The sequence below is a fragment of the Amia ocellicauda genome, chromosome 20 (assembly GCF_036373705.1).
Source record: "Amia ocellicauda isolate fAmiCal2 chromosome 20, fAmiCal2.hap1, whole genome shotgun sequence".
Lineage (NCBI taxonomy): Eukaryota > Metazoa > Chordata > Actinopteri > Amiiformes > Amiidae > Amia > Amia ocellicauda.
In genome coordinates this window covers 15,392,674-15,418,990 of record NC_089869.1, presented here as the reverse complement: position 1 = coordinate 15,418,990, position 26,317 = coordinate 15,392,674, and the positions used below count along the sequence as shown (strand labels likewise).

General features: G+C 37.0%; 3 protein-coding genes across 8 annotated transcripts in view; 1 reads left to right on the top strand and 2 right to left on the bottom strand.

Moving 5' to 3' along the window:
- adka (adenosine kinase a) overlaps nt 1-17,352 on the bottom strand; it is a 122,258-nt gene extending 104,906 nt beyond the window's left edge. The window contains exons 1-3 of one of the 2 annotated variants that reach the window (XM_066693567.1): nt 17,201-17,352; nt 13,516-13,590; nt 9,438-9,491 (exon numbers count right to left, since the gene is read on the bottom strand). In XM_066693567.1, the coding sequence (XP_066549664.1) occupies nt 9,438-9,491; nt 13,516-13,590; nt 17,201-17,256 (185 nt within the window). In that variant the 5' untranslated portion in view covers nt 17,257-17,352. Of the gene's footprint in view, nt 1-9,437; nt 9,492-13,515; nt 13,591-15,616; nt 15,752-17,200 lie in introns of those variants that run through there. The other variant, XM_066693568.1, reaches the window with a different exon arrangement.
- A 154-nt stretch (nt 17,353-17,506) lies between these two features.
- On the top strand, nt 17,507-23,633 carry ap3m1 (adaptor related protein complex 3 subunit mu 1). Of its 2 annotated transcripts, none has more exons than XM_066693565.1 (9): nt 17,507-17,653; nt 18,582-18,864; nt 19,179-19,350; nt 19,536-19,673; nt 19,975-20,060; nt 20,351-20,484; nt 20,963-21,170; nt 21,884-22,028; nt 22,283-23,633. In XM_066693565.1, the coding sequence occupies exons 2-9, from the start codon at nt 18,592-18,594 to the stop codon at nt 22,381-22,383; spliced, it is 1,257 nt and encodes a 418-aa protein (XP_066549662.1). In that variant the 5' UTR covers nt 17,507-17,653; nt 18,582-18,591; the 3' UTR covers nt 22,384-23,633. The 2 variants fall into 2 exon arrangements, with proteins under 2 accessions (XP_066549662.1, XP_066549663.1); XM_066693566.1 differs by having other exon boundaries at nt 17,603-17,745.
- A 139-nt stretch (nt 23,634-23,772) lies between these two features.
- vcla (vinculin a) overlaps nt 23,773-26,317 on the bottom strand; it is a 36,726-nt gene continuing 34,181 nt past the window's right edge. For all 4 annotated transcript variants that reach the window (XM_066693778.1, XM_066693780.1, XM_066693779.1 and 1 more), the window contains one exon: nt 23,773-26,281. In XM_066693778.1, coding sequence (XP_066549875.1) covers nt 26,135-26,281 — 147 coding nt within the window. In that variant the 3' untranslated portion in view covers nt 23,773-26,134. The remainder of the gene's footprint in view (nt 26,282-26,317) is intronic.

Genomic DNA, 26,317 nt, shown 5'->3' with positions numbered 1-26,317 from the left:
TTTTGAATGCTAATAACGGAGAGGCAATAAGCTTGCAGTGAATTATTTATACATCACTAGGTTACACTGCATAATGAAGAATTTACTTACTTTCTGTACATTAAAGGTGCTTTTGCTGATTTACATTTAGTCTAAATGCACACTGGATGCATGCCTTTGAGCAGACAAGATAACCTTTGAAAGAACAAGCTATCATTTATAAATTCCAAAGACTGAAATGTCAAACACATGGCTAGCACGGTGGTACAGGGTAGCAGGGTATTGACCCTATATAGTCAGAGCATGGTTCACATTCCTGTCAGAGATAAAGATCTGAAATCACTGGTTAATGAAAAAAAATGTTAAGCATGTGGTCTTCCAGGAAGGGGGGGACACTTTAGTGTATTAGTGCATTCATGAAGAACCCATTATCTGAGAAATATTTCCCTGGCTACTTCTATGCTATATATACACACACATCTTCTGAAGTCAAATATTTAAACTGCAGGGATGCTACTACAAAACTGCCACATGTAACACTTACAGTATTTTGATTCAAAAGGATTTACATTTTCTGTGGCGAATCCGTCACACTTCAATACGCCCTGCCTCTCTCACAGTGTCTCAAATTCATGACGATTCCCTGCAGGTCTGTCTGTCTTGTCAGCTCGTTTGCATTTGACAAAATAAAATCACTATGGAGATGACTGGCATAGGGCTGCATGTCTACCCATGTGGGAAAGCTTGCCGTCTGACAGGAAAGAGCATGCGGCCCTCGTCAATGAAAGAGCACAGATTCAGTGACCGATTTGTAAAGTAACATGTATAAATGCCAAAAATAAACAGGGCATGGTTTGGACAAAAGATTAACTGAGAAAACACCACCATTAATATATATATATATTTTAATTAAAATTAGATTTTTTTATTATTTTTTTTATTAAACAAGTTTTGGTGTACATAAAAAAGCACAAACAAAGAAACAGCTTGTATGTTTGATGTAAACCCAGTATTTCTGGCAGTATACAAAGGCGGAGAGGAACACATTCTCCATTATGCACTGCAATTCGGCCTTCTAACAATCATGAGGTATTAGCGCCACCTCCTGGACACTCCGTGAATTCACCTTGCTGCATTTCATACCCCTACTGTTCATTTTCATAATATACCTTCAATTATTTATTAAATCTCTACTAACTGGGTAGATATTTTTGCAAAATAACTAGGACAACAACTGTACATCTGGAAAAAAAAGTGCTTTTAAATGCTTCATTAGATGGATATATTGATTATTAACCGATTCAAAAGCACCAATTTAAAATATTATCACAAATCTTGGTTTATGACGCCAATGCAATTTCAGTGGTCTTTAAAACATTGTGCTGCTTCTTTTAACACCATCCCCATACAAGCTGGGGCTGTAGCTTTTACAGGTCAATAACTAGCCTGCCAGTAGCTTATTATATGACCTTGAGGCATAAACTGATGTAATACTCCTTCAGTCTATTAAACAGGCATCATCTGTCATTATAAAACTGTAAATATGAAACCACCCAGAAATCAATGCACAAACGACAAATCCTGATATTCAGCTAAATACTGAATATCAAAAACAACCAAAAGCGAGCATACCTGGTTGAGGCTCAGTTATAATCAAAATCTCGATCATATCCATGAGAGAAATAAATACATCAAGGTTTAAATAAATTGAATGAATCAATAAAAACAAGGTTTACATCATTGTTAAATGATCAAAATAAGCATGAGAAAGAGGAATCATTGATTGATTATAGAATGGTGCAGGTGTCCCAAAGCTCAACTATAATTACATCTGCACTATGGATTACCAAAGCACACAACACAATTGATCCAAGTACTAACATATGTACACAGAAATTAGAATAGATTTTTTTCATTTCCCCTCAGTGCCAACAAAATCCCAGCCAAGTGATTACCTTCTTTTAATACAGTGTGTGTGTGTGTGTGTGTGTGTGTGTGTGTGTGTGTGTGTGTGTGTGTGTTGGGGGGGAAGGGGGATACCCTTGAATCTATTTGTTCTGTTCAGATAATGTTAGGAGACATTAAGTTCATATTTGGAAAGACAGATGATTCACTATTTTTCATTTAACTATAACCACAACTAGGACATTTATTTAATATTATTTCATAGAAAAATGAAACTAAGAGGACATTCCCAGCAGAACCTCATGATGGCAGCATTGTCTATTGTACAAAACCTCCAAGTTATTCATCAACTGACTTGACTCTAGATGCATTCCTTATTGACACAATAAACATGGGCTTGGTCTATTTATATTCTTCCAAACCCAAACATTCAGAGCCCGGGCTCAAAACAATCAACTGGCATTGTTTGGAATCAATAGGTTTATTTGTCATTAAAGAAAAGCCAACAAGTCCACAAACCTATCTTCAAAAGGAAGCTATCTTCATTTCAAACGTATATGATAGAGACAGAATTTTGGACTGGTCAAGTCTGTCAATGTATATTGGAAACAGCGCAGAATGAACAGCTCATCTCCGGTATGAAGGTTCGTCATGAGATGTAACGCATGCAAGAATGCAATTGAGGCGGTCCTGCTTATTTGGTAAACAGCAGCTAATCAATCCCAGAATTCCTGCCAGCCGTTTCCGGCAGCAAAGCAGAGTCAGGATTAAATACCTGTCTGGGTTCTGTGTCACACACTACAATTTCATACAGCTCTGTGGCAAGAAGTGCTTCCTATGTTCAACCTTAAATGTACCTTCACTTAATTTGTAGTTTGAATTTGTCAACCTACAGGATTACCTACATGTAGCTAATTATATTACCCACATTATGTAAAAAAAGGTCAAACGTGATGACATGAAAGGGTTAACAATTGTCTGCATTAACTATAAAAAGAAAGGATTCACTTGCTAAGAACATTTCTATTTTGCAAAAAAGTACTTTTCAATGCATTCTTGTCACAATAAAAACACCAAAACATGTCCAACTCTGATACCCTGTTAAATAGTATTGTCAGCATAGCATGAAACCACAATATGAACAAAATCAAATATACTGCATGTGTAGATTTAAACCATTCTTTGTCAGTAGTTTTGAACGGTTTCTGTACGATTTACCTTAAAATGTAATCAGTCACCAAAATATCCTAGCATTTTAAAAATTAAGCCGAGAACCGATACAGTTGTAGGCAAGGCCACGGGAACATACATCTCTCCCTTGCTCACGTGGACTATAGTAATGATGTCAGAATTACGGTTAAAACTAATCGTACAAATCTTTTTTTTTTTTTAAAGCAGAGAAAGTTACCATTTACTAGATTACGTCAAGTATGTCAAGCTAAGGCTGAAAGTTTTTCCATTTAGAAACGCACACCTGTTGCAGTCAGCGGTTCAAGTGGAAAACTACCTTCTCAGAATAAGCACAGGGGCATTTCAGGCTTTCATCCTGTGCTGATTAGACAAGGCTATTTTTTCTGGACAGAGCAAACAAAGGAACAGGGCTAAACTGAGTTTAAAACATATACAGCACACAGCAAAGATAAAAAAAGCAATGTTTAAAAACATTTCTAGTCGCAACATGTGAAACTTATTTTTAAGTTACAAATCATTTCCAGTACAGCAGTATAGTGCAAATTTGATTTAATGTCAATACTTCTAATTGAAATAACTGAACTGTTTCTTACAGCTTTCAGGAAAAACACATTTTACAGATATTTACATGTACCAACAAGGTAATAAATGTTTGCAAGGCTCAAATAACAAAACAAGAGATCCAGAAATAGGCCTATGCAAAACGGTGAGATAATGTTCATTTAGTCACTGTACTTCTAATCAGACATTCCACATTTCAGAAAGAGTACAATACTGATTATACAACAAGACCTATCTGAGGTTTGTACACAAGTGTAAGATAAATACTTCTACTCATTTAAAAACACATTCTGAAGGTTATACAACTACAAAACCATGATAATAAAGAGAAATAACATTTACCTTGTGATTTTAGGATTTACAATTGTTTTTATAAAGTTAATACAAAACTGTGAATGTTAATTTATATGCTCTGCAATTGCTTTTTTGTGTTTGTTTGGCTGATTTAACAAATGCACATTCAGGTAAGCAAAAGGGATGATTTAACCGTAATAGTCCCATTCGGTCAATGCAAATCTGAGCGCCACCAAAGAAGCTAGAGGCACTTGTTTGTGTAACTACTAACTGGACATAAATCCCTCAGCAGATATCTGCATGATTAAGAAATATCACACACACTTCTGCCATCTCAGACAACAACACTTTGCTTTTTATCATGTAAACCTTTCCCCTCGCCCGCGTGTGAACATGCTGGTGTTAAACACAACAATGGGTTGGGTCAGCTGTTAAGAGTAACATCTCTACAACTTCTCTTTCAGCCGATAATATTCAGAAAAATGTGTGAACTTCTAAGCTGTGTCATGGGATCACTTTCAAGATGGGCGCTTGCATTCACGCAGGGGGTGTGTGTCCTCCAGGCTGCAGTCTGTCTGAAGTCTCTCACAACTCATGGAGGAACGACAGGTGCTGCCATCGCATCACAGACTGACAGGTGTTCCTCTTGCACCCCAATGATGTTGGACCAGACAGCCACAGGGACAGAAATATGTATTGTCATTTGTACAGGAAAGTCTTGTACGAGTAGCAAAATACAGGATTTACATGGCATTCTGTATGTGTACATTTAAAGTACATCAATTACTGGACTGGTTTCTGCCTTTTGAACACCTGTGCCCCAATATGACATTTGGTCAGAGTGCTTTACAACAGTCAATTGTATCACTCCGATGAACTAATTATTTAAATTCCTCACAACTTGTCTTTGTATTTTTGAGCAAAGCTGGCAGTATACAGAAGCAACATTTTTGCTGTTAGCACCACTTCGGCCATGTCTATGCTATATAAAGTCAATTTCTGGGGATTTCTATACCTGGATATATACACCATTGTATTACATACCTATGCAAATTTAAACCCAAGTCTAGCCAACATGCTAGGCCCCTATAAAACTACAAGTCGGTAGAAATAAAATCCTAATCTTAACTAAAGGACAAATTCACCGGGGACCTAATCCCTAGTCTTTTACATGTATTAACCTGGATTTTTTGAACTTCCAAATCTTGGATCAATTTAGAGATAACATTCAGATTCTTTACTCTGTGACATTTTATATTGCAGTCTGTATACAAACAAAGCAGTTATTTAAAGCTTTGACTGTGTTAAATACACAGTGTTGACTTTGAATGTAAAACTAGCTGTTGTTAAATGTTAGAAGTAGTAAACAGAAGCTAGCACATTTTAATTCATTTAATTAATTTTTTTTTTTAATTGGGAAGGTTTATATTGTTCATAACATAGCCATCCTCTGTAACATGTAAATAAATGGCGGTTTCCTTTAAATGGCTCTCCCATCTCAAACTTTCATGCAACTGACTTGATGTTGCAATGCTGTTTTAGTGGAGTGCTCGAACACAATGAGGAGAAAACCAGTCATCCTGTCACCACATCCTAGCTCTGAACCACACCTCTTGGGTGCAGGTATGACTTTTCCTAATAGCACTACCTTAGGTCACTGCCTATTTCAGAAAATAGATAGGTTACGGTGAGCTCAGCACATTTAAGGTCCAGGCACAGGACACTATTTCAAGATTATCTCCAGCCTGTCTGTGCAGCATGCCTTGTTGAACAACTTAATATATATTTTAATCAATAGCCAGAGAAAGTTTCAGTGGTAGACTGCATTGTAAAATAATTATAAAAGACTTCATGTTTCATTATGGCGTCTTGGCAGGACTGATAAATATGCACTAGGAACATCTGAAATGCAGGTGTCGGCCCTCTCAGCAGCGCTCATTTTAGGTCACGGTTTACTTAAATAGGCCACGAGAGCCTACAGCAAAACATAAGGAAATAAACATGGTGGAGCAGACACAGAGCTGCCTGCTAATCTTTGACAAGTCTGTAGGACGTGTAAAGATGCAGGATTGTCTCATTTCTGATGTTCACCTGCCTGCTCATAAGTGGCTTTCTCTACGGATATCACACTTAAGGTTTGTTTAAACATGTTTTATGTACTTTCTACAGCAGGCTAAATCAAAACAGGCTTATGCTTGTTTTTATCCTTTAAAGAACCTCATCCTTTTTCACTAGACAGATTATAGCTTTCTACAACGGCCCCACCCTGGAGATCACTCAAAATACTAAAGCAATACAAATATGGTTTTAATGTGTGTGTTTTTTCTAGTGCAAAAACTAATTTCTGCAATCTTTAGGAACCAACTTTAGAAATACAATCAAGAATGCAATGTACCATGAAAACACACACACTTTTGATTAAAGCCATTTTTGGGCAACAGGGAGAGTGATCATTAACAGAATATTACTCAATCACATTTCACCCACTTGGTAACTGCAAGAAGAGACAAACAAACAAAAGCATGTGTTTTAAATCAGATTCAAAGTATTGAGAACTCGGGATTCAAAAAACAAAAGACAATTGTGGTGGAAGAGAGTCATGCAGTGCAGATGTGCCGTGACAAGTAAATGCACACAATGTATGCACTCAAGATACCACAGACTGGTAGTAAAGCTTAATTGTCAATTCATTTTATGTTGTCGATTCAAATGCAAAGTTAAACAGGACTGAACTCAGATCTGCTCTGACTTATGTGCTGCGTTTCAACGGAAAAAAAAAAGCTTTTTCTGTAAGCGACGACACACTGTCTTTTTAAGGAAATTCTGATGCATTCCAGATCAGAACCACTTTCTCAAGGGTCACATTTGCATTCAATTATCCATCTTTACAGTCCGCACTATTTTGATGCCCATAATAGCCTGCCTTAACAATGACAAGCTGAAATATCAACAGAGTGTCTTGTTTGTTTTATTGAACAGCTTGCAATGTTGAACTGTATGGAGAGGAGAAGCTTTGAAGAAAACGAATCAAAACAAGAGAGGCTTATCTGGCGAGATGTAGAAACTCCAGAAACATGACTTTTTGGAATTTCATTTACATGGGAAACTTGGCTCTGCATGCGTGTGTTCCTATTGGTTTACATTTTCTAGCAATGCAGATTAATTTACAAAAACACAGATGACTGGAAGTGGTCTCTGAACTGACATTCATTAATTCTTAAGTTGAAGCAGAATGATGGAAAAATCATTGGTCCAAGTGTTGAGGAATAATATACTGTTAATTATTTGCTATAAATTATACTTCAACATAACTTCACAATATTTTCACTCTATCAACATGAATAGATCTAGTTAAGCATTTTTCAAAGCATGACATATCCATTTGAGATACGGTGTGAGATGTGCAGCATGGGCATCATCTCTCATTTCATCAGTGCTACACCATGAATAATGTATTTCTAGGTAGTCAACAATGAATTTTACTAGTATCATTAAATATGACATGAAAGCGTAGGGCTGATGTCCTGCATTTCAATTTAAAGAATATCCAAACACCCTGCTTGATATATATGTATTAGAACAGGGGTGGCCAGCCCTGATCCTGGAGGGCCACAGTGCCTAGAGGTTTTTGTTTTATCCAGATCATTAACTGCTTAACTGAGCAAATTGTGGGTGTTAATTAGTCCTAATGTCCATGTGTTCAAGGTATCCAGTGATTGGCGATTCAGACAGACCTGGACAACCTGTAGGATTGCAGTCCTGCAGGAACAGGGTTGGCTACCCCTGCATTACAATAACAATGGAAGAGCAAATTGCATGCACAGAAAGTAAAGCCAGGGAATTAAAGCAAATGCATCAAAGCAATGAATTCTGACGAACAAATTCAGCTGTGATCCTCCTTTGACCTTGCGTGTAACATGAATGGTGTCTATGGTGTGAAAGACAACAGTGTTCCTTTGTGTTCTGTGGAAAGCACACTGCTGATTGTGCTACTTTAAACAATCAAAGGTATTCTTTGGAATAGGATGTACATTCCGATTAGTGAATAAAATGTTTTTCTCCTAGGCTTAATTGTAGCAATTAAAAATGTTTACCATACTTCTGCAACACCAGATTTATCAGACTAAAAACATTACAAATCAGCAATAATGGACAGCTGTTACATAATCCCCTTCAGCAACAGACACAGGCTATACAAACAGATTAAAGAAACATGTTTGCAGTTTTTTTATTAAAATAAATTACTTTGTACAGGTATATGTATAATTCAATGACAAATCTTAATTACACAGTGAACTATGGTGCCATGCATTAACTTCCGAGATTAAAATCCATTATCCATGTTGAAATCAGCAGTCCTGTGTTGAACAATCCCTCTTCTCTATGTAACAGATATTCTGGAATCACCAGAAGTCTTGAAAGATAAATACAAACAGGGAAATATTTAATCATCAGATTGGGGGGGGAGGGGTCACAGATTCCATGATAACCATCTTCTGCTTTCAGTAAACTTTAAAATTATTACACAATTTAAATTGAAGCAGTTTCAGTAAAAAAAGGTTCAAATCCTTCCCTTTTCTGAAAGCCAAGAGCAGAACCTTAACAGCTGACATAAGCTAGACATTGAATCCCCTTCAGAAATCTTACAAGAACAAAACAAAGCTTTTTTTTTGCTAATCATGAAAATATAAACTACAGAACAATTCCTTTGCAATAACTGGGATGAAATGTTTGTCTCTATACCTCCCAAACTCTGCCTTTAAAAACATTAAATCTATCAAACAACAATAGTCACTCATCAGCCACACCTGGCACTGGAAGTTTAAAGTAACTAGATGTAAATCGAACAGACCTGAAGACCAAATAAGAAAAGGTAGTACAAGACCACTCGATTGAAAAGAGGCTGGGTGCCTGAAGCAAACTGCTCTGCCGTGCCAATGACTTGCAATGCCCAAAAATACCGGCTTGATCGATAAGCTACTAACACCCAAAAAAAGACTCGTCAGATCATCATTTAAAACCCTTCCCCATATCCCTGGGGAATGTACGACAACAAGTCCACACTGAAAATCGTTTTTTCCAAGAACCAACATGGCAGGTTGGGTGCAATGCAATGACGTGTTAAAGGCTTTTCAAACCACCAAACTACACTACACAGGCTGCATATTAAGGCAGCAAATATAATGAAGACTTGATTTCCTCAGAAACACTTAAAATCGAACCCCTCAGAAATTCTCAAAACATCTGAAGTTAATACACTGTAGTAGGCCTGTGTGTGCAAGATCAGAGTGTCATGACATAAATGGTATTACAACTATAAGTCTATTTGAGCTAACAATTATTATACAAAAACATGTTTGTGAAATAAATGCAAGATTAAATACTTTGCATTTAAGTAAAAACCCACCCTTTATATTTTAGAATAAATATCTTGGGATGGTAGAATGGGTGGGGGCTAGGGGATGGATACATGTATATAAATGTGGACACACACACACCAAACTCACATTGCTTTATGCTTGTCCTCCGCTAAGATCTGGTCATTCGATTTCAGTCCATATCTGTGAAAAAATAAATTCAGAAGTTTATTTTCCATTACCAATTGTTACTGTTGTACAAAGTTATTTTCTTCCCCCAGATCAGAAACCTGTGTAATGTAATATGCCTTTTAAACAAAGTGTGATTTAAACACGTCGGTGTTCTGTTTTAATATTAATATTATTTCCAGTTTATTCATGTCAGTTATATTAAAGTGTGAACATACTTCACAGAAAGCCTGAGTTTGTAAGCTCTGTATCTGAAAATCTAAATGTCTATCAATGTGAAGCAAGAGAGCAATGTTCTTCTCTTTCGTATTTTATACATATCGTTGTGCCACTAACATTAGACTACATGATATCATAGCATGGGTGAGAAGAAAAAGGAAACTAAAATATTAATAGTATGAGTATTAATGTCACATCAGCCGTTTGTTCCCCACCGTGGTTTTAATAGTCTGTCTAGATGTAGTATTGGTAGGTCACTCTGTTCACAGATGTAATTTATATGAAAAGACACTAAATTGAAAAACATTTTTTGGATCATGGAAATCTTTCTAAAAGCTTATTTGAAGCGTAACCAAGCGGTATAATACAAGATGATCCAGATCAAGTATCTGCATTAATGACTTCAAATGAAAAATGAGGCGCAGGTTCTTTTCAGATGTTATCTCCACGAATCTCAGTTTTGAGCGATCAGATTGCAAAATTCTTAAGCAAGGTCTAGAGCTACAGCTGATAAAACAAATTGTAATCCTACCTAGTTTAGCTATATAAAAGAAAGGATTCTGCTGACAGGTAAATATAATACAATTAAAAGTCAAGAGATATCAACCGTGCATTTCCTATTTATTTAAAAATGTATACACTAACAAATATTGAATGTGTTAACTATTGGATGCGTTTGTTAAGTAGTACTAAGGTTTTTTTTTGTTTAATCCTGGGATATTGTAACCCTTAAAAATCACAGAATTCAATCTTACATACAAACAAAAATGCTTTTTACATGGCTAAATAAACTGTAGAAGTCACAGTTTCATGCATTTAATTCCACCTAGTTTTCCTCCATTCAAACATTATGGACCAATATCCCCAATAGAAGAAAAATTTAAATCTTAATGCAGTAGCCAAAATGAATGTTTAAGCTCCTCAACGAATTTCTCAGACGCCTTACATGTCAGAGCCCTCTGCACACAATAATGTAAACTATACAGGTCAAACACAGCCGAAAGCTCATCACATGATCTCTGCACAGCAACACTGATACATAAAATAAGCAGTTCCACTTCGTCAGATATGAAAAGGCAGATTCAATTAAATCTCTTTGCTTGGAGTCAAATTAAATAAAATTAGAAAGGACACGTCAGCAACAGACCATTAAAAGCCTCAAAACCATGTACGTTTTCAGTAGAATACTGGTGCGAAAACCCTTTTGCCAATTTTAAAAAGTAGACTATGCTTTAAATGAAAGTAGGATTAATGTAATGTCATTTGTCGATATAGTTTTGAATACATGTTAACAACTTGAAGAGACTGGCTGAAATGGTGATAATGACATGGCAGTAAATAATGAAGTTTTACATCTAGTGATGGAAGGCTAGACACATTAGATCATTGGAAAGGCACCCCACTAATCACCTACATTAATTGTATCAGTGACTACATAATTATAATGCATTGAGGCTCAGGAAGTTGTTGTGGCACTGACCATAAATGCATTTGCTGAAACCTAGGGCCGGATTAAATCAAAACTTTGACCCACCCGCTAATAGAAAACTACAGAACTGTACTCACTCACGGTTTCATTTTTAGTAAGATGACACTTTCTTCTAATCAGAAATGTAACCGCTATGATGTACAGGTCTGTAGTTTGCTATTAGCGGGTATTCTTGATTTAATTTGGCCCCTAATCAGACCTTATATTTCTATGTTAATGGTTATTGACAGTTATTCTCCTTCTACAGTCCAGTAACCCCTGATTGGGCCATTATCATTAGAACAGAAAAACAAAAAGTAAAAACCAACATTATCAGCTAAACTCCATGACGTACACAACACTACTGGAACCTGGTAGATGTGGCAGACAAACTTGCACAAGCTGGATTTCTGGTTAACACTGCCAAGTACATCAATGACCACAATTTAAATCTTTCCCAAGGACATCTCAAAACAGAGCAAAAACAGAAGTGGATACATCCATTTCTGCCAACTCTCCAATTCTGACTATTTGTCATGAGTCATGCTGTTACATATGAAGCATTTAAGTCTTTAGAGAAAAAATAACAGTGTTTAATCAACTTTGGTAGTAATCCCAGCACCCAAATAGGTTTATGTGATTAAAGACATTAAGACCTGCATGGTTACTCAGCTACATCTATGCCTGCATTACTTTTATATAATTTAAGCTACCATAAAAAATATATATATATTAAGTTTTTAACAGGCACTGATTTGAGCATTTCTTTTCCCCTCCACATTTAAGGCCTTTCAAAGGCTTGTTCCAAACTTCCTTTAACATTATGGACAGCTGGACCACACCCAGAACTTTATACTGAACATGAGAAGTAATATAGTGGCCATTTACAATTAATCCTCCAGACATTCTATGTTCAGGAAGAAAGGAATCCTACATGCTTTCATCTGAAAAGCAAACAAATTACACTAGATTTAGGTCTTAACTTTTAATTTTGTGTAATTGAAAGCCTGAATGGAAATATATTCAACTAAGTAACGGACTGCCCATGAGGTCACCAGCAACAACTATGAAGTGCTTCTCAAGAGATCTTGGAGAGTTCCCAGAAAAGGTGTTGTGTTGTTCTCCCTCTACGATCACATATTTCAAAATAGTATGAATACGCAGATTTCAGTTGACTTTGCCTTACAAACTTAGTTTAGCTTAGTTTTTGTTGTTGTTGATTTTTAAAGTTAGTGATAAAAGTAATATTTGGAAGTTGATAGGTTTATGCCTAACATTGAAATTGCAGTTTTCAAACGGATTTTCAGAGCCTTCTAAAAAGTTAGTGAAAACATGCCGTTATTTGTAAAGCCTGCACGAGCTACCCTGCTAACTTGACGATTACATGAGGTATGTAAACATGTGTATGCTTTTTATCTAACTCGAGCACGTTGTACAAGAGACATTATCACAGTTCTCTGTCCCTCTGCCCTGCTTCTTAAAGAAGGCCCCTCGCTAAAGAGAGGGGTATTTTACAAACCATCGGTAACTCGACCGTAGCATTTCAGACTGTCAATATTTAAATGTTAAGTGTGGTAAATGTTTCTGATGTATGGTCTGTAATCAAGACGTGATATTCACTTGTCAATTATAGGTTCAATTCTACACAAATTAGGTGTAAAAACAAACAAAAGAATTGTTAGTTATAAATGTTTCATGAACTTGACTTTATATGCGTTTCAACAGTATAGCCTGAAAATAAAGGAAACGGGCAACTACTGTCAATAGTTTTTTCTAGGTCAGATAAAAATCAATGGTATTCCCTCCTAACATATTGCAAATTAAAAAAAGCCATCTTGCTTTTTAAACTCCAGAAAAGTTCCTTAATGGATTCTCAATTTTATCTTAACTTCTGCGATTACATTTTATAGTGGTTTAATCTCATCTTATTACAAGTGGTTGCAAAATCTGTATCCTATCATCTTATACCCATATCCTGCTACACACGGTTTATTGTTTTTTAATGTTTGTTTATAGATTCGTACTTTGATGTATAAAATGATGGGGGACATTTTTTCTGGGACATCTTAAATTCTGTCTGGCCTTCTCTTTTTTGATGAAGTACAATAAACAATGTTTTACACGTTTAACATGCACAAATCAGATAATTCTGGGTGTCGATCTAGATTTTAATAATTAATTAATAGTGGGCATGGGCGATATAACACAGACGGTAGGTAAATGCCAATGCTTTCCCTTGCTCAGTCACACCTTCATATCACTTCAAATATCTCAAATACAGTCATATGGGAAAATAAAACTAGCTTTAAAAGATATACCCTTATAAAAGATAAAAATAATGATCCAACTCACTTGTCAAGGAAGTCCTTGTCCACCACAGAACAAATGTCTAGAAGTGGATTGCCCATTCCAAAGAGGACATTTTCGCTGAAAGAAATAAACATTTCAATTAGCATTTATACAGAATATAAATATTGCTGTAGCCGAGGTGGTCATTATCCTATCACGATTTCTTTTGGAGGAGTTTCAAAGTACTTATCTAGATAAAAGGTATGCTGTAACCATACTGGCAAAATGGGCTGCTTATATGCAAGGCATCCACCATATTCCAAACTACTAGGTTATATAGAGTACAGCTGACAGGAAAAAAGATATTTTCCACAAAACAGCTTTGTTTAATATTAATAAGTTATTGGACTCAAAATCATTATTTCCCAGTGTGGACAGTTTGGTGAGTTAAAAGTGAAGTTGTGTATAAAATGTTAAGCCATTACATAATATGCTAACTATATTTAACTACAGCGCCCTTAGAAGGAATGATAAAGCATTAAACCATAAATGATTGCTTATGATTTTCCACATCTTTGTTTTTGCCAAGCATGCATTTGCTACTTTGTTTCTAAAGGGTCTGGGAATCTTCCTGGGCTGTATGCAGGAAGCAATGCCTTTCTTTGAATGTTTATGGTTTTACTATTGCAGGGAAGATGGCACAATTACACATTATTGAATATTAAAAACTTAAACTAGTGCATTTGCAGACCGTTTACTCTGCTTTGTTTATACATAAAATATGATTGAAAAATGGCACACAAAGCACAATACTAAGCATACATGACAAACATGAAAGATAGCTCCCTCCAGACCTCTAACCCCATACAAACCCAACACTCCCACAATCCACCTGCCAGACAAGATGAATTAACAATCTGCTCTGTAGAACATGAATAAATTGGACAGAGGTTAACTTTCACTTGAACTCTAAACACAGGCATATGATGTGGTAGATGTGCTTAACATTATTATTTTAAATCCAGTACTAACAGGACGATTGTCTACCCTTACCAGGCTTAGTGATGAAGAACCTAAATCTACAACAGAACATGCAACTTACAATGCAGACAGACAGTTTTGGGGGGACATTTCATTAGATTAACACTTATGCATGCAAGAAGGTCATAGACCAGTCTATTAGGATCACAACAACTTGGGATCACAAAGTACAACAAATACAGCAAGGTAAATGAAAGAGTGCCTTCAGGATTTAATCATTTATAACTTCGCCAGACATACCAAATATATTCAGTCCACATGATTTAACATGGTAATGCATGTATACTTCACAATGTACAAAACAACTCCAGTTATTAGGTAATGCATGTCCATTAGCTCAAAGCAAACTGAATAGGACTCCACCATGAGTTATCATAATAGTTATTGATTCCACTATCTTTAAAGGTAAGACTAATACATAAATAGGTTTATAAGCACTTAACCATAGATCTGCAAAATAGGAGAAAAATACATCGGATTAAGTAAGTACCACCTAAAATACTGTCGAGTCTACTATGCAAGTGAAACGCATGCTTCTAGACACATTAAGTACTCCATGTGCTGCCTGTGTAAGAGAAACTGCTGTGCTCAGAGTTTTCTGACAACAGGTGTAGATTTTCTGTGCATTTTGAGCTAGGCATGCACCAAAGGAAAAACAAGAAATGCACATCAGTGCAAATTCCACACTGTATGAACATTTTACTTAAACATGTTATTTAATCTCACAGGTTTTATGCAGGGTTTAAGCGTACATGTGAATAATGCAATAACAATAAAGGTTAGTGCAACGTTTTAAAAACAATAAAACAAATCCACTAGATCTTTACAAATAGATACATTCAATTGCAAGCTGACACATATTAACTAATGATTGATACAAAATAGAAATCCTCATGTGCATGACATTTTGAAATTGACAAGCCCCCCAATAGTATTTTTGCATTTATTAAAAAAAATGTCATCTATAGCAAAAGCAATGCATGCGATTGCAATTCAAACGACAGCACAGTGTGCACGTTCAGCCACTAAGGCATTTAAAAAAACAGCTCAACAAACGTAAAACTATAACCCTAGTGCATCGCTAACCTGTCATTTGTAATGGCCCTTGCAAACGCAGCGTTACCTTATGGCAGGCATGCCTGTTAGCGGGAGATCCTTGCGCAGCCTGTTGACAAGTGAAGGCAGTCCTGCGCTCTAGCGTGCGCTACTGTGCGGCGGCAGCAGCGTGCTTTCTGTATCAATTTGCCCATGAAACCGGAACCCCGCCGTCTGCACTCCAAAAGTGATTGGCTAAAACACAGGGGGGTGGGGCCAATTGTGTGTCACTCTTTATTTGGGTCCTAACACAGCAAAAAAAAAAAGCCAGAGCATCCCACCAAATGAAATATGCTACATCTGAATGGCTTTTATTCCTGTTGTCCTTCTCTATTTACATAACTATTTTTACATTCGCAAACACAAAGCCTTAAAAGGGATTTCAAATGCCCGTCCGATGCAATCCGTAATCAGTCCTTGAACCGAGGCGAACGAAAAAGCAACACTATTGGGAGTCCTCACCAACCTTTCAAGTGTCAAGCCTGTGCAAGACGCCATCTAACCCAACTGATTTGTCGACTCATGCATCTGTTATAAACGCTGTATGCTAAATAGGCCATGCAAAACGTTATTGCTTTTCCCCCCCTGCAAACAATTTCATTTTATAAAATGTGGTAGTTGTAAGAATTGAAGAGTGCGATGTACGGGGCCCACATGACCACATCTAATCTAGGGCGTTGGTTTCACATGAGATCACATCAATATGGCTGATTAAAACTACTAGGAATTTACCCGGATAAGAGGGGGGGGGAGGCTTTTCAAAATGTCTAGTATTCAAACAAGTGTGTGTGCATGTATACACACACACAGTATATGACATGCATATACACACACTGTATAAACACGTCATGCACTACTAACATCACATCTAAACAGTGTGCTCCTCTCACTAGCATCATGCATTTATCTTGCCCCCTCCGTGCTCCCCAAAGGCACTTCAAATCGTTATCTGCAGTCTTTCCTAGCACCTCCCCGTCACGCCGTCTGACACCATGCTGACTTTGAAAAGTATGAAAACTAGATTCGGGTCGGCACACATGCATGCACAGAGGCGGTGGTGTGTGTCATGTAGACATGCATGTGTGAGTCGCTACAGCAGCTGCCCGCCCGCGCTACATACATGCACAACAAAAGACACGTGGAGCGCCGGCAACGTGTACATTGACCTTCTGGACCGCGCATTTCCAGTCAAACATTAACACACGTGTTGCCGTGTTAATCCCCCGGGGGTTCACACTATACTTATGGAAGTGCACAATCAATTTATTTTAAAGGAAAGGCTGGGCACATGTCAGCACACTTCTACAGGTCTGTCTGTCAAATAACATACAGCTGCACTGGACATTAGTATCAATAAAACGTGGGTTGGATCTTTGTTGAATTTATCATCCAAAACGTGTTCCACAGACATTCACAAACATATTACTTGGAGGGGATCAGAAGAGATAAAAATACACCGTCCAATTATGCTATATTTAGGTCTGATCGTCCCCTAGACAATATTGTGCCCGATTGGCTACTTAATGAAGTTACAGCGGTGTTCTGAACAGGCATATGTTTGGACGGTCAACGCGGTACACATTGGTTTATTTTAGTTTTTTGTCTTTTTCACCTCACGGTCTTTTCTTCAAGTTTCTGTTTTTTCGCCTGCGGTTCGTCTGCTGCCATCTTCACACTCCACAGCCACCTTGAGCGAGAGACGAGAAGGAGCCAAAAAATTGAAGTCGAGTTTTTTTTTTGTTTTTTTATTACACGAAAGACGGTGCTGTCCGCGGATAATGCCTACATTAAATCACCGGCAATGCGGGCACTACGCTCACTCCGTTGGGCTTGGCGGCAGTTCTAATGCAAATGCAAAATATATACGATCTAAAGTGAGGTTGTATATCTAATGTGAGATTTTATTTTTTGCAGGAACCGGGATGTAGGTGAAATTGTTGTAAACGCTTTACGCAGGCAGATTCTTAGACGCTGAAACCCACTTCCTCTGCCGGGGGTCCGTTGTGCCGATTTCCACAGCCATATTGGCACAGTTAGTAGGTGGTGGATGTGTCGTCAGTGTAAGGTAATTTATAGATTATTTCCACCTCTTTCTGTACATTTTGCAAATATATAAGTTTGTATATAGTTTATCCGGGAAATAAACTTGGTGATTTTGTAAGTGATTTTCATGCTTTTTTTTGTTTTGGATCATGCTTTATGCTTGCCAGTTGTGCTTAGGTTATTCGTGCAGCGTTAGTCTATGTTAAATGAAGTAATTAATTTCTACAAGTAACATTACATGTTACTTAGTAACTAAGACTACAACTACTAGATTCAATCGCTCACTAAACTAAACAACGACACATTAATCAGTAGCCATTATGGAGCAGTAAACCGCTCGTTAACTTTCCCAAGTGGAATATTTGATCAAATGTACACGTCACGTTTACCTTACACCTGTAACACCACAGTAATGTACATTTCAGACTTCATTTCTGTCTTCTAGGAGACGGTGTCATTCGTGGGATTGTAAATCGACTGAATATTTACTGAGCAATTGCTATTACCAGTATATAAAACAATGAGAATGGAAAAAATAAAAAAATAAACGCCCAAAATAACTAGATTAGAGATATGATCATACTGTGCTTGTGTGCAAGACTAATACATAATATTATTAATAGTATTAGGACAACACACAGTAATTAAACGCATTTTTTTTTTTTTGCATGCTGCTCAGTGTATTTAATAGGGTGTACACTCACCCCAATAATGACTGCGGTTTTTGCATAAACCAGCGAGGCACATCGTCCTGCTGATGTTTGTTCAGATCAAGCTTTCAATTACTTCTTCCAAGCCAGGGGTGTAGCCTGGAGGGCTATGCTGTCTGTTGGGTTTTGTTCCAGCCCAGCTCTGGGCTCCTTAATTGGCCTAATTAAGCAATTCATTGGACGACTTTAACACTTCTCTCTCTGCACTTCACCTTATTAACAAGTTCTCTGTTTCTTCAGCTGTCGCAAGATGATTCACAGCTTGTTTTTGATCAACACCACTGGGGATATTTTCCTGGAGAAGCACTGGAAGAGCGTGGTTAGCCGCTCGGTGTGTGATTACTTTTTTGAAGCCCAAGGGAAGGCCTCGGAGCTGGAGAATGTGCCCCCCGTCATCCCCTCACCTCACCACTACCTCATCAACATCTTCCGGGAGAACATCTTCTTTGTGTCTGTCATCCAGAGCGAAGTGCCGCCTCTCTTTGTCATTGAGTTCTTGCACCGAGTAGCAGAGATGTTTCAGGTATTTCTCTGCTTGTTTTGGAAAGGCATAACACCTGTAAAGTAATATTCATATCCATAACCCATAACCCTAGTTGGTGGAGCATTGGGCTGTACATGGTGTTCATGCCCATTCAATCTGTCTTTTAATGACAATAACAGTTGTCCCCTGCTTCAGTTGCCAGAGCCCCAGTCTTGTCGTAGCTTTTGGCTTTTAATTATGAGAGAGATCCTAAGATACCAAATGTGTATGAGTCAAGAATAAAGGTATACATTTTCCTGGGTTACTTTGATCTTTTAGGGTGTAAGTGCTCTTTATGTATCTCTCCAAAACAGGATTACTTTGGCGAGTGCTCCGAAGCTGCCATAAAGGACAATGTAGTTATAGTGTATGAGCTCTTAGAGGAGATGCTAGATAATGGCTTTCCTTTGGCTACAGAATCAAACATCTTGAAAGAACTGATCAGACCTCCAACAATCCTACGATCAGTTGTCAATACCATTACAGGTAAGCTTTGCAAATGTATTCACACTTTACATGATAACTTTCATCATGTGGCAGTTCAGCACTGTTGGAAAACATGGTCGGTCAAAAAAAACCTTAAAATTCAGCCATTTAAATGCTTGATTATGTTTTTATACAATCAAGTTCTCTTATTTTAAAGAACTGAAGACTTTTACTTCATTTTCCAGGAAGCAGTAATGTTGGGGAGACCTTACCCACTGGCCAGCTCTCCTGTATCCCATGGAGAAGGGCTGGGGTCAAGTACACCAATAACGAAGCTTACTTTGATGTGGTTGAAGAGATCGATGCTATTTTGGATAAATCAGGTATGTGACATTGATTAACCCGGCAGACCAGTCAGACACACACTAGTCCCTGAGAAGCACAGCCCTGCAGGGTGTGTTGATCATTTAAAATGATTTTAAAACCTACAAACAATGGTAATTACACCAGTTTAGTTTATAATGAAGTTAATGAAAGACCATCTGGAACAAATAGAAGACTGTTGAGGGCCAGGAATAACTATGCCACATATTTTCCTTTCAGCTGTGTCAGTCCTCTGAGTCAGGAGTGCTGTCCTTATGTATGTGATTCACAGTGATGGATTGTCCTGTCTGATTTTATTAGGGACTACGGTATTTGCAGAAATCCAGGGTGTCATAGATGCCTGTATCAAGCTGACTGGGATGCCTGACCTCACACTGTCATTTATGGTAGAAACGTGATACATTTTTTACACCCATTTTCTGTTAATTCTTGTAAAATGCACATAAGTGTTGAAACTTCATGTAAAGTGCTTTCTGAAGCCACTCGATTGTGAAACATATACATATCTATGGAGAGAGAGAAAGACATGGGAAGATTAAAGATTTGTGTGTGCAAATATTTGAAAATGTGCCTGACAGTTTATGGCACATCAGTCAGATCTTCACTTGCTGGGCACTAATTAGCAGTAACGGGGCAAGGCCAGCTCAGCCTTTTAAGACCAGTGTTGCTGCCACAGAATCCCCGTCTTCTGGACGATGTGAGTTTCCACCCGAGTGTGCGCTTCAAACGCTGGGAGGCCGAGCGAGTCCTCTCCTTCATTCCCCCGGACGGCAACTTCAGACTCATGTCCTACCACGTCAGCGCCCAAAAGTAAGAGCCCACTGAAGGACTGCCCTCTGGAGCAGCTTTGCAATTTGATAACTCTTGGCCTCCAGACTCGATAATCTTGGCATACTTTATACTGTGCTATGAGGTTCATTAAGTAACTAATTTACTGGTACTGCCTCAAGGTCAAATTATATTAATCACCAAAATAATAAATAGAAAAAGAGAGCTTTCGTGTAAATTTGTATCTCTGTCTTATGTGCCTGAAATTGATCAAAGGTCCTGTAACATGAAATGTAGCAGATATTTTCCTCTAGAAACAAATATATTTCAGAAGAAAAGGTTTTCTGCTGGCATACAAAGCATACTTATTAATTTGTATTGGGAAGACAGGGTGTTTGCTTTCAAGCATGCAATGATTAATTCATTATTATTATTATTGTCATCTTTGTAAAGTGTTTTATGTGAATGACAGATCTACCAACACATGAACATACAACCTCGACTCTTTTGTGTCTTGTAGCATGGTAGCAATCCCAGTATATGTGAAGCATAATATCAATTTCCGTGAAAGCGGGTCTTGTGGAAGATTTGACGTTACCGTGGGACCCAAACAGACCATGGGAAAGATGGTGGAGGGCGTGGTTGTGACAGTGCACATGCCCAAAGTAGTGCTCAATGCCAATCTCATTGCAACCCAGGGAAACTACACTTACGACCCGGTCACTAAGGTACTTCAGCCCAAACCCAGGTTAAAGATCCCAACATGCTTTTCACTGTACAGGTCACTACAGATGTCACTCTCTGGTGCCTTTGCTAAACTGCAAAATTACAGATTCAGTATTCTATGGCTAATTTGCATGAGGGTTATTTTAATATGAATAAGGCCTCAAAGTCCATATTACATCTATATGTTTTACTTCGGATAAAGTAATTTGCATAATATTGAGTTGATTGAAGGTTATATTTTGGTTTTATAATATGTCTTAATGTGTTCTAAAATTGAAGCAGCTAAGAGTAAGAATCAAGTAGCAGAAATTATTAACTATATATGGAGTTGATAACATGAGATTTAACTTCCCCAGAGACATAATATAAAACTATATATATACAGCTCTGGAAAAAATGAAGAGACCCCTGCAAAATTATCAGGTTCTCTGGTTTTACTATTTATAGGTATGTGTTTGGGTAAAATTAACATTTTTGTTTTATTGTATAAACTACTGACAACATTTCTCCCAAATTCCCAATAAAAACATGAATGGAATGGAATGGCTGCCATACATGTAGAGATGCTGATTTAAGAAAAAAATGCAGTGGTCTCTTAATTTTTTTCCAGAGCTGTATATATGTTGTGTTTCTCTTGACTGGAACTGAGCAGTTGATCTGGAACTGTAAGTCATGCTTTATCAAAAACAAATATAATTGTGTATATTCTTTTCAGATCTTAACATGGGATATTGGAAAAATTAACCCACAGAAGTTACCAAATCTGAAGGGAATGATCAGTTTACAGTCTGGAGCTCCAAGACCAGAAGAAAATCCTACTCTTAACATTCAGCTAAAAATCCAGCAGCTTGCCATTTCAGGTAAAAAGAAGATTAGTTTCAGCCTCCCTATTCAATATGAAACAAGTGCAGTAATGTAATTAAGTCTCATCGTATTGTTAAGCATTTATTACAGTTATCCTAGCTTTTAAGTGGTTTAGATATGACTGGGAGGAAATTGATTCCTTTGGTTTGACATGCTTTAATATGTAGTTCTCCTTTTCTTTCAACATTAAAAGGGAAAATGAGAGCAAAATGTATACATTCATATATGCTTTATCTTTCCTTTCATTTAGGTCTAAAAGTGAATCGTCTCGATATGTTTGGAGAAAAATACAAACCCTTCAAAGGAGTCAAATACATCACCAAAGCAGGAAAGTTCCAAGTTAGGACATAAAAAAATAGTTGCCCGAAAACGTTTTCTATATTTATAAAACTTTTAATCAAAGTATTTATTTTTTGTTTTTATAAGCAAGTTAACCTGTGCCAAAATATTTTCTTAAAGCATATCCTTTATAACCTCTGTAGGTGCCATGTAGTACGTGTGAAACCTTAAGGTAACCGTTTTTCGACCTATCAGTATGTGATTATTTTATGCATGATATCATTATATTTGTGTATCAGTGCTGTATAATTAAAGCCCAGTTGAAATAGATGGTTGTTTAGAACTTGGCACTTTTAATAACAGCAGTCATATACTCTCATGTGGGGAGTGCATAGAAACCTCTCTCCTTAATGAAATACTGATCGGAATCTAATAAATCATCATAGGGCAGCAGTAGCTCGAATAGTAGGTTTGTATTTGTATTTTTCTAAAAATGTATGGATACTTAAAAACAATACAAAATGATATTGTTAAGGGAGATTATGACACTGGAAATGTATAAATATTCCATGTTGTATTAAAGGGAATTAAACAAGGGAATGGAAGATTACATTAGCCATTACTTACCGTTATTTCACAATGCTCAGTCAGCCGTTCTGGGCAAAAATATGTGATCGATATTCACATTGCCTGGCGGGGAACATTGTTTGCTCCTGTCCATACAATAGATAATGACTATGCATAATTATCTGACCAGTATGAACTAGCACATTGTTTAAACCTATGTATCCGTTATGTATGAATCTTTAAACACGTTTTAATTGTTACGAATGAACTGAAAACAAGAAATTAATCCAAACTGCATTAAAATGTTTTAACATAAGTGTGGCCTTAATTTAGTTTGAGAAACACCAGAGCTGCCCTCCCTGCATCATTTCTTTCAGAGCAGTTTATATTCTCCAAGGGTAGTACATTTCATTGTGAATAGAGCACTACAACAACTACACAACTTTAATTGTTTCACTAATTTATTTTGTCTGATCTTCTTTATTTTACAATTTCAAATCGCAAACTGACTTTATCAAGGCAGAAAATCATTTTTAGGTTTAAAAATTGTGGCCAAATAGAGGTCAGGCCAAGTGGGGTTTTCAAACTACTAACACAGCTCGTCTCTGCACAGCATTGTAGTCTTTCCTGAGTGATTAAACATGCAATTCAATGTTATTAATCAGATGGATATATTTGTGTAAACGATGGGGAACAGCTGTTTTGTCTACTACTTTTTGTATAGAATGTTTACAGATAAAGTATATTTGACATTGTGTGGCCTGTGCTTTTTTATTTGGGCATGTGTATTCATAAAGACAAATGTAACTTTCAAATCTGATGTATTTTTATACACGGGACAGAGCACCACATACACAAATTCACTCAGGAGTTTTAAGGAAAAGCAGTACAAAGTTAAAAGGTTATAAAATTCTTTATTATAAAAGTGACAAGGCAGATGACTTCTACACTTTGAGTTTCAAAAGTGACAGCATGAACTGATCACAGGATTTGTAAGTGATCAGGAAATTCCAGAAACATCAGTTAAGTTTGCAGTGATATTTATGCCTCCTGTGGATGGCCTACATTTCTAATCGTATTCATTCACAGCAAACGGGTGGAAGCAAATGAATATGCTATATACTTATAAAGGTGTATCGTGTCAAAGAAAACAAAATCAAGTTAAATTTAGAACTTTATCAAACTTTCGTTTTTTATTTAAAAGGCACAGAGATCAGATGGCTTCATGTGTTACTGTAAAACAAGACTGCAGTAGTTTCATATTTACATTCAAAATGCAGTTTTCATTCACACAAATACAAAAAGGCTAAAGAAATCTTTTCAGCTACCTTAACACACCTGTAAGCACTTCTGTGTTACAAAATATTACAGAGGGTAACCGAACAACTAGCAGGCATTAGTTTGGGACTGAAAACTATCATTTGTATTGTGTATGCTATGGGTGAGCAGCAGGAAATGCAGTACTGGGAAGAGAAATAGAAACACTCAGGCTGTACTGCAGTCCTCCACTCCAAGGCCGATCAAAATACAGTGCCAGCAACCTCCCAGTGGCTATAAAGTAGAACTGAAAAGGGTGGTATGAAGGTCAACCCAATTATCACTTAAAGAACATGGAAAAAGCTGTGTTCTTCAGACAGCACCTCATTTCTGCAGTGATGTAGAGTTATTTTTCATGATATGGAACAATTCAAGTTAATTATGCAATCCGGAGAAAGGGCACCTTGATTATATTTGGAAACCCATCTCAGCTGAATGTACTCCTGAGACAAAGAACAGATGTGTTAACCGGTTTAAATTGCAATTAACCGGACTAAGAATCATCCTACAAAAGGTGGTGGTGTTTTTAAAAAGATTCAGCACCCTAACTTTAACCTACACCACATGATACACAAGAATGTAGGGTCTGACTAAAACCTGATCATTGACACTGCATTTAAATGTAGCATATTAATACTAACATTGACTAGTTTGTATTTGAAAGTCCAGAGGTTTTATATAAAGCTTTTATCGGGTTATGTACCATTAGCTGCTCTGGATAATCTCACTGCAACATTAATACAAATTGTTGTATGGTTTGTTGAAGGCAGATTCTAAAAAGCTAAACACAAAACTGAAATTGTTATGATTTTATAAAAATGTCAGGGCAGATCTTCAAAACATTTACAGATCTGAACCGTTAAGTTTTGTTTAAATGAAATTGGACGTTAAGAGTCTTTGCAAACAGGTTTTTATCCATTCCAGAAAAACAAACTTGGTTCAAATGTTAATAAATGTAGCCCTTTTTTTGTAGCGTTTGCATTGTGTGCATGGGGGTATTTCTAAAATACACAAAGAATAAAAATCAGTTCAACATTAAACAATCCATTAAAGGAAAAATGTATTCTTTGGCATAATTTACGACACTCCTATATAGAAGGCATTATGGTAATATACATGAAGTAGTTTGCTTAATAGTAATGAATTACCATGATAGCAATTCATAAGCAACCCAACTTCAACTCCTTGTACAATACAAATATAAAAAGCACAGTGTTTCTTTAATGTTAGCATACTATAATTTAGTGTGAAGCAGCCAGAATACAATATGAAATATCGTTGTATGTTGCGTGTGTGCATCCCAAGGTGATAACTGCATACCTGATTACCAATACTATTACACATGGTTACTAGAGAGCGATCCAGAATTAACCACAAGTTTACCAGTGTGGAACCCGTGAAGCAAAACAGTACACATTGCAATTAGTTTTCATAATGGATGTATGTAAGAGGTAATTGTCTTCAATCCACAATTGAAGCCCTAAATGCAACAAAAAATAAATGTCCTCAGCTACGTAGATTCATGTTACATTTTTGTTTGTGCCTTTCCAGGCTAGCTTCATATTTCTTAGCTTTGTAGTATTGTGGGTTAACTATGGAAACCCAAAATACCAATCACAGCCTGTACTTAGAGTGTTTTACTACTAAAAACAGCCATTTCCCAGTCTGGCGTGATTACACTTGTAGCAATTGAAATTATACGGTCTTGTTTGATCGGATTGTCTCCTAAATATACTTTTACCATGTTAGATAATATGAAAAAGGATAAACTCGTATTTAATACATTTTTTTTTATACAAAACATATTCAAACAAAGGTTTAAAGTATTGCAAACATTGTTTCTAACCCCATATATATGTCATTTCCATCCTCTCCATTGCTCCAAAAGCTGCCGTCACCTCCCATGGTGGCGGTTTAGTGTAGGGAGACGAGAGAACCTTTACTGGTACCAGGGGGTCTTCCTGACCCAGCGCAGGGTGAAGCCGGCGTCCGTACGAATCTTGATGGACGCTGCCTCGGCTTCCCTCACAGTTTCTTTCACGGACTGCATCAGGTTCTGCGCGTTGTGCACCAGCATTTCAGTCGCCTGAGATCAAAGAGAAACAGACACTCTTGATGCACA